Source organism: Thermobia domestica, chromosome 8 (genome assembly GCF_964235325.1).
Source record: "Thermobia domestica chromosome 8, izTheDome1.hap1.1, whole genome shotgun sequence".
Classification (NCBI taxonomy): domain Eukaryota; kingdom Metazoa; phylum Arthropoda; class Insecta; order Zygentoma; family Lepismatidae; genus Thermobia; species Thermobia domestica.
Genome location: NC_137461.1, coordinates 243807663 through 243817229, shown reverse-complemented (window position 1 = coordinate 243817229; position 9567 = coordinate 243807663). Strand labels below are relative to the sequence as shown.

The window sequence follows — 9567 nt, the reverse complement described above, 5'->3', positions numbered from 1 at the left end:
GTGAAGATAGCAATGCAAAAGATACACTGACACAGAAAGAACTTCAAAATGATTAAAGTAATCAAAATGACATTTATACAACAGTATAGTAAGCAACTGTACCCACATACATGCTCAATAACATCATATGTAATTCAGTGTTGCAAACTGAGCACAAAATGAAGTTTTGTTAAATGGCACCGAACATAAATTATAACATGTATAAAATCTAATTATGTGTACTTAGACCATACTCATAGAACCGTACCCATAGTTAGATTAGCGTTCACCTCCGGTGCGTGGGGTCCCTGGTTCGATCTCCGCTGAAGGCAAGTGAACGTTGTGGTGGACAAACACCGTGTGTGTGGGTTTTCTCGGGGTTTCCCCGTTTCCTTCCACTTTCTTCATTCCACAATTTTACTCATTTCTCATAATCATTGTCTCCTTTAGCCTAGTTGGCATAAACGTGGGACGCAGAACTCGAAGATTTTCATCATGTCTAGTTTCTGCCTTTGGAGAATTTTGTTGATGTGGATTTTACACGTGTTGCGTATATGAAAAATTACGTATGTTACCATTTATCTCTTTCAGAAAATATAACGCAAAAGATCCCACGAAATGAGATTTACTCCATAAATTGGTATCACTGGCTGTAATACCAACACTGTTTTCAATATATATCTCTCTTAAATTTTTCCCTCGCGGTGTTAAATGTGGGGGAGAAGCAAAAACCCAGACTATGATAGGTATATCATGAGTTTACTATAAAGATTCAAAAATATATAACTTAAATAATGCCTTAAATTATTTTTGTCAGTTAAAAAGCTGGAAGGATTAGTTCCCTTCCCCATTCGGTATCGTCCACTGCCCTCCTAGGATGGGTCCGCGCCCCTATATACCCGTACGAAATTACAGACCTGCTTACATCGTTATGGTTTTTAGCCATTTTACCTGTAAAATCTAATTCAGTGCTTACTTATTGCTGAAAACGTGTGACTGTAGATAAGTGTAAGATATAACTGTAAGATATAAAATCAAATAATGTTTATAGTAAATAAAACAAGGTAATTAAAAAGACACAATTCATCATCTGATTATTGATTTCATTTGTTTGTGGTATACCATCTGATATACCACTGAGTATGTTGTCTTAGAACAAAAAAACAAACCAACAAATACATGAAAAAATTACATCATCTTTTTGATAATTGGCAATTTTTTACAATTAAACTTACAATTTTATTACCTAAAATATTTTTAAAAATATTTATAGACCTGAAAATATTTTCTTATAAGGAACAGTTTCAAATAGTCTTTTCGTAATTCCCCAATAGAGCTCACTAATAGCATCTTGAATTCCAGGATTCATTTCTCTTATCACATCTTTGCTATTTTCATTCAGGAAAGTGTTCATTGTTTCACCTGAAACAGAGAGAGAAATTAGTAAAATTAAAATAACTGACAAAGTGTTAAAAAAAAGATCTTCTAAAACCTTGTTATGGGTTCAGACTTGTTACAAGTATTCCCGGCGGGAGCTCATGTGGTTCGGATTCCACGTTAAGGGTCTTCATTACAGCGAAATTAAACTACCGCTAATTGTAGAGTTTTTCTGTAATATCTTCAAATCAAATAAAAATATTCGAAAAGCAGAAACGTAGTGAACTAAACAATATGATTTTGCATGTGACACCGTTATCACAACTCATCTATCTGCTTTCGATTTGTAACTGTAAAAGGATTTAGCATTTTTTGCGGGTTCTGTAAATAGTGGGATACTAAAAGCGGATAGGTGAATTGTAGTAAAGGTATCACATGCAAAATCGTATTGTCTAGTTCACTACGTTTCTACTTTTCGAATATTTTCGTTTGTTTTGAAGATATTACAGAAAAACTCTAAAATTAGCGGTAGTTCAATTTCGCTGTAGTGAAGACCCTTAATCAGTAGGTCCACGTCTTATATGGCTTCGCTGCCGAACGGGACGCTAAACTAAAATCAACTCAACTCAACTCAACTTGTTACAAGTAAGTTACGTTTGATGGTGATGTTCAGTTCAGTGTAGTAAATGTATTAAGAATTATTGTGATATTTTGCTCCATGTAAACTTCACATTTCCATTATTTCAGTACCTACAAAATTAGCATTCAACTGGATACCGAACGATCAAGGACATGGGAATCCGCATTCCTGCGAGACATCTATACCGTATGCCAACACAGTCGCAGCAGTGAAACAACTGAGTCAGCATTAAGACAGTGTTACCAGATTGGGCTACAAGTTGCAAATTGGGTGATCTTTTAAGTGACCTCGCCAGGCACGTAGCCAAGGGGAGGTCCGGAAAAAATTAAGGAAGAGTGAAACAAAATGAATTGAGAAAAAGGATCACCGTTAAGAAAAAAGCTACAGGAAGCTTTTGGTTACTCTTTCTTTTGAGGAGATTTGTATTACTTGCAATACATGGTGGCGAGGTGAGCGAGATATCCTGAAAAAGTAAGGGAATTTGAAATTTCTAGAAAAGTTACGGAATTCTCAGAATTTCCGCTACTAGTCAGGGAGATTTCAAGCTTCCGAAAGCATAGTGCTTTTGCGTAATAGCGTGGACATTTTTTATCATAATATTTCGTCATTGCATCCTTGCAGTATTAACCATGTTATTTCAAAAAGAATTTCTGCTGCTCCTTTAACCTGTCATTTGAAACAGACAGTAATTGACGGAAAAATAAAAACAAAAATTTATGTGGAAAGAAAGTTCTGTTAACATTTGATTCAACAGAGAAAGGGACGCAGATATTGTAAAATATTTTACAAGATATTATTGAGTATGTACTTTTCATAATAGTGAATATGTATTTTTTATAATAGTTGTGGTCATAATGAAAGGAAAATTGTTATATTTGAATAAAGAGAGGAAGTACGTAAATACTGTAAAATCTTTTCAATTCGCTTTTTTATTATTTTACTCGAGATTTCTTCATAGTTTGCTATTAAAATACTTACCAACATATCCTCATTTTATTGTCCTAACAAACCAATATATGTTGTTAGTAAAGTAGTTTAGATTGATCGAGCTCCTGGCCTTTAGAATTTTATGTCACCCCTCCCCACATCCGAAATCCTGGCTAAACGAACGAATATATGTTCCAGTAAAATAGTCTAGAATGGTCGAGCCCCTGGTGTGATGACAACAATATTTCATGTCACGGACCCCTTCACGAAATCCAGTATACGTGCCTGCCTCGTTACAAAAAATTCGAATTGGGCGACACGCTACCTTTTGGGCCACTTTTAATTATCTGCTAGCTACAACTCTTACGAATGCGCTACGTTTTTATTTTCATATATATCATGTGTAACTTTACAAAACACTATTAGCTTTCTATAACACAATAAAAGTTTTATTTGTTGAATAATTCTATTTGCAAAGAACAATAGCTTTACTGAAATTAAAATGTTCGATACTGGTTTATTCCTTGTTTTAGTGCCTTTTAATCTTCAGATCTGACAGCACTAGACTTTTGTTTAGTTTGTGCTGTTGCAGCACAACCAAACGTGTTACAGTCTTAGTTAATGCTTAGCCAAGTAGTTGAACAGGGTTGTCTAAACGTAAGCATTGTGAATTTAATTATGTTACTGTATTATCCATGTTATCATATAGGAAATTGGATTAAGTACAGTAAAAAATTCAAAATTAATGACTAGCGGATAAAAAATTTAGCAAACGAATTGCAGAAGTCCGGAATAACAATGAAAGAGGTACTGCATATTTCGTAAAGTGTGGCTTAGAGCTCACAGACAAGACTGACTTAGGCAAACATATATCTCTTGTAACAAAGTTTGCCCTAATACCCCCACTAACAGCCCGGAGCTTTGCTCACTCCTTGAACGTTGCCATTCACGTATCTGATATATTTCCGGTTCCAAGTGTAAGTGGGCTACAATCCGGATGTTATAAAATAGAGGATCTGCCCATACGTATCTTCATCATATGAACTCAATGAAGCCAAAAAACCAACCGAGCATCGTCTGAGCTGATACGTCTGATTGGCTACTCTCGCTTCCGTCATGATTGTTGGCTCGAAAGATTGCGATCTTACTGGTGCGGAGCGAGCGGAGTAGGTGTGGCGAAACTGTGACATATGGCTTCACGATTTTGTTGTATGGGCAGATCCTGTATTTTATAACATCCTTGGTTACAATTAATTCAAATCCGTTACTTTTGAAGCTCAACTTCGCTACTTTTTAATATTCAAATCTGGCAACATTGGATGAAAACACAGGGATCTGCGGAAGTTAAGATCCCCTATTTTCCTAATCTTAGCAAACAACTGCTAAGGAAGAAACACATATAGAAGACATGGGTTCAGTCCTGAAACTTCCTGCAAGCAAAACTCGTCATGAAATGCTCAATACATGAGAAAAACTAAGAGATTTAATCTCTTGGCATTAGAAAATATCAAACACACTTTCTGTTGTCGAACCGAGCCTGGCCATCCAATATAACGATCTTTAGTTTCTAGGCGATGAGCTGTTCGCCAACCGAATTTCGTTCAGATCTAGTGAGTAGTTACCGACAAATAAAACGCTATATAGTTTATAAGATGAGCAGACCCAGCCTGCCCCAAAATACAGTAATTTTTATTCCCAACTCACCAAGGGTGAAATTTGGTTCAGTAGTTATGGAGAAATAAAGTACCACATACAAGGTAAGCCGATTCTGTCCCTGGCCGTGTTGGATCCAGGGATCCAAACTACAACTCGTGTTTGTATTTGAGACAAGAATCTCTCACTGCGAATCGAACCCGGGACCACTCACGTTAGCCAATCGACTATAAAGGGGCACATCGAAAAACCTCATGTTCATTCCTAAATTCATATACAAGAGAACTTAATAATCAAATAACATTAGTTAATAAAAAACTAACTTAGTGCAAAAATAAACACTTCAGAGTTCATATTTCCAATTCAGAGTAGGCGAGATTTTGTACAAAAACTTTTCAGATTCTAATAACCTTCTTACCTCTAATTACGTCTAATTTTTAAAATGTACAGGTAAATTTTAAGACAGTAACATATTATGCTATATAAATGTAATAATTATATAAGAAAGTCGAAAAGTTTGTTTCTTTTTAGCGAATATTTGTAGCTTTTGTCAAAACAAATATTTTCCAACTGGATTGTAGGAATACGCAATTACCATCAGAGAATAGAACAGGTTGAGGAAATTAAGGTAGGGAACGAAATAGGGAAATGGAATACAACCAATGTTGGCAATTTGGAGAAGCAGTGTTAACAGTTCTACATGTTTATTTGTAGATCTAGAGGTTTTAGATAGCAATACGAAAATGAGGAATATTTGGTCCGACCTATGGATTTTTTAAAATATCGACGGCAAAGACATACTTCAAGTTACAATTGATCCTTTGATAATATAAGTAACAAACTGAAAACCTACAACATCACATTATTCGCTTCAGTAAACGTTTCCATTTCTGCAAGGAAAATGCCTAGATATTGAGCTACAGAGCAGATTTGAATTCAACGTTTTTCTTTCTCCCTTCTCCGTCGCTTTTTTTGCTAGTGGTTCGTTCTGAAGAGCTAAGTGTTAAGTTCATGTTTCTTTTTTTTTTTCGAGTGTCTAATTAAACGAATAAGTTTGTCCCTTGGAGAAGAAACCGACCAACTTTGCTTGTAATTTGTCTGAATGGTACTAAATCGAATTGATTAACTTGTTTCGTTTGGGCAACTATTAAATAGACCTACCGTGTTGAAGAATTGATAGACAGCTAACATAACTACAAAAATAATTACAAATATTATACGTTAGATCTGCAGATATTTTGGCATTCCGACTTGGCAACGCTGTAAGGAAGTGTCTACTACAGAACTTTTTCCATGATGGAGTGAGCAAATACCCACTTTCAAAGGCCGGCACCCTAAAAGGCTTGAATTTACATGGCTTACAGTAGTTGTTTATTCGAAAGTGAACCCAAAATTCAATAAAGCCTCCCGAAGAAGGGTGATAGGATGCAATTACATGCACGATGGACCGAGATCCAATTTTCTAGTTCTACCTACTAGTGGAGAGGACTCCCGTAGTGAGGAGATGTGTCAATGGGCGTATTATTATCTTAAAATGTGGTGTCATTACCTCAAAACATCTTAGCCATAGCATGCACATAGTCCTTTAAATGATTATGTAAAGATGGGCAGTTACGGGACTACTACTGCGGCACTCGGTACTAGTACCTCATCCTCTGGCACGTGTACCGTAGTCACACAACATTTGTGACTGTCAATCCGTTTTAACGCTTAGCGAAAATTTTCACTGAGGGTTTCTTCCGTTCACTGTTCCTTTTCGCCGATGTAATTTCGCGGTGCGTTTTGCAGGCTGTTATTACCACAAAACTCACTGAAAACCTAGATTGTGTGGCCCACAGTATCAGAGAGCTGTTGGGCACAGACAGTGCCAACCATACGACTTTTTGAGCGTCTGTAACACATAAATACGACCCGTAGTTTGAAATAAGATTAACGATGACTGATGCGATCACATCACACGTTTCCAGCTATCAGTGATTCATACTTCGTGTTCGTGACACCATTGGCGCCATGCTAAAGCGTTATAGTCCTTAACGGAAGTTTTACTAGCAAATCCCGACCCAGTATGTCCATGTCATATTACTTACGGTAGTCTGTGATTGTCGACAGAGGTTATGGGAGGTCTTACTTGAACTCCTCCGGCACTTGCACCGCAGTCACACGACGTTTGTGACTGACAATCCATTTTAATGTTCAGCGGAAACTGTTACAGATTGTTTCTTCCGATCTTTTCGCCGATGTAGTTTTGCAGTGAATTTTGCAGGCTGGCATCGCCTTGGACAAATCTAACACACTTGCCACTTTCATCACGTTCACATTACATAGACGAACACCAACAAATTATCTTCTTTGGAAGTCAGAGAGATCGCCGATTTTACACTTATCACTGTATGCCATTCTAGTGCTCGCCACGTAGTACAAATTTGCCCTACCATACCACAACAAACAGACTAGCGCTACATTCGCAGCCTGTTTTTAACCTAGACGTTTTACATGTTTCCAACTCTACTGTTTCCATTAAATTGATTAATATTGTATACTGTTTATACTGTTTAACGTAGACATTTAACTTGATTATCCCCACTAAGAATAAAGCATAGACTTCCTGTACTATTAAAATCACAAATATACTAATACAGCCTATTGTAGTGCGAAATTATACTTACCTAGTAGTCTATTTCCATTAAATAAATTATCAAGTCTGATATAAGCTCTCTCGGACGTAATATAAACTCTAAATTTGTTAAGTTTCATGTATAATTCATCTCCCTTATACATGGGTTCACCATCCAATACCCAGCGCACTTTGAGATCATCTGAAATAATAATTATTATATTATTATACAGCTAAAATGATCGAATCGTAATATATTTTAAATAAATTAAATGGTTTTGTAATTCTACAAAATAATGATGAAAATCAGATACATAAATCTTTTGCATTGATCAAATTACGAACAGTTTTATACTTAATTATGCTAAATTAACTATTTGACTGTTTATTCTGCTTTTTAAAAAGATCATTAGGAAAAATATATATTACATACGATTTTGAAAATTCATTTGATCTTGACTAAACTTGGCACAATACTAGACCTCAACTCTCCAATTAAATTTGTGTCGATGTAGTAAAGGATATCTTACAAGGATAAGTTTCCATACAAATGCTGAAAACGGTGACTAATATTTATTTCTCCTTCTCGGGCAGGTGAACAAATTGAAAATAAGATGCCACTAACAAAGAAAGAATGGATTAACTTCATTCTGTTGGCAGTGGTAGAGCGTTCATCTCTGTTGCTTGGGGTCCCTGGTTCGATGCCAGCCCCCACCAAGTGAACTTTGTGGTGGACAAACACCGTGTGCGTGGGTTTTCTCGGTGTTCTCTAGTTTCCTCTCACTTTCTTCATTCCACCATTTCTTTTATTACTCATCATCACCGTCTCTTTTAGCCTAACCAGCATAACTGTGGGACGTAAAACTCAAAGATTTCATTTCACTTTTCATTCTGTTGGCTAGGAGTGGTACCACAATCATGTAGAGACGTAATGTAGCAAAAGTTATCATAAATTCAGAAGAAAAAGTTCCGTTGCCGATGAACCGAGACCTAGAAGACGAAAGACAGTAGCTAATGAAGGTACGTCAATAATGGTCAGTGGCGTATTTACGATTTTGTTTCGGGAGGGGCTTTGCTAACTTTCGGGGGGGGGGCTTTGCCTGAAAATGTGAAAATTCTGCAAGATATTTCATATACTTTACTATAGTAAGTAAGATTTCGGGGGGGCTTAAGCCCGGAAGCCCACCCCTTAAATACGCCACTGATAATGGTACTTGCAGCGATGACCAGGAGTCCGACAAAGGGGACTCGGAGCGTCTCTGAGGATATTGGAATCAGCCAAAGCAATGACATGCGCGTTTTGCACGATAACAAGTGGGACCCATACGCAGTGCAGTTATTGCACCATCTTACAGAGGACAATTCCTTACTGTATACCAGAGTTCTCTGAGCGGACATTGAACATGAACGGGAATATTCCTGGTTTTGTAATTCTATTGTTTTTTTTTTTTTTTTTCAGACGAGACTAAGTTGTCTCTGGTGAAGTGAACAGCCAAAATATTACGCACTGGACGGATAGCATTCCACGTGTGATGTCGGACTGCAAAAAGCAAAGGGGTGGAGTGCTAATATCTTTTGACTACAGAAAAATGTAATCCCAATTTGGAAAAAGAAAATCAACATTAGTCACCGTTTTCACCACTTGTATGGAGACTTATGGCGCACCCTATATATATATATATATAGCATGCTATTGATAGAACTCATCCGATTTTGATTTAACGTAGTTTGCGGTAGACCTGGACTTCCTCAGTGGACATGTAAAATATTTTTCTGTGCATACTTGTTATTCTTGAGAGTTCATAAAATCTTGGATTTTGGTTTAGTCGAATTTTACCCAAAATGCCATTTTTTAAGAAGCAATATTAGAGGCAAGTTCATGGAACAAATGAGATAAATGTTAACTTATTTTTCACCACGGAGAACATACAACAGTGATAACTAAGAATGGAAAATGCTTCTAGATTGTTGACTATTATCTAACTAACTAGTTGGAACGAACCTTTGTAGACGATTCGAATGGTGGTTAATCCTAGTGTAATGAAGAAAGCTTTCAATTGATGAAGGACATATAATGAAAGATGTGATATAATGAAGGAAACTCGTGATTGTTGTATAACTCCAGGTGGAAAATGGTACGCCTTTAATTCCTATGAATATATGCCAGAAAGGTAATCAAGGAAGTTCTGTCCCTTTTTGTGGAAGTCTTTGTTCAATTGGCCCTACACAGTGAGTTGAATGCGAATGGAAATAAGGCGAAGGTCAGTTGTTGGTATGGACATATCCAACATACTACCTGGTTGTGGCAGTTCAGTTATACCGTGAACGTGCGTAAGACCAGAGTGAACATGGAATCTCCACAAAGCGTCAAGCACGG

At 36.8% G+C, this 9567-nt stretch overlaps 1 protein-coding gene across 1 annotated transcript in view; it reads right to left on the bottom strand.

The window, feature by feature from the left end:
* Window positions 1–1062: 1062 nt before the first annotated feature.
* The window catches only part of LOC145691982 (protein takeout-like), a 69630-nt gene continuing 61125 nt past the window's right edge, over window positions 1063–9567 (bottom strand). Inside the window, exons 5-6 of the mRNA XM_081767279.1 lie at window positions 7243–7392; window positions 1063–1401 (exon numbers count right to left, since the gene is read on the bottom strand). Of these exons, the coding sequence (XP_081623405.1) occupies window positions 1247–1401; window positions 7243–7392 (305 nt within the window). The 3' untranslated portion in view covers window positions 1063–1246. The remainder of the gene's footprint in view (window positions 1402–7242; window positions 7393–9567) is intronic.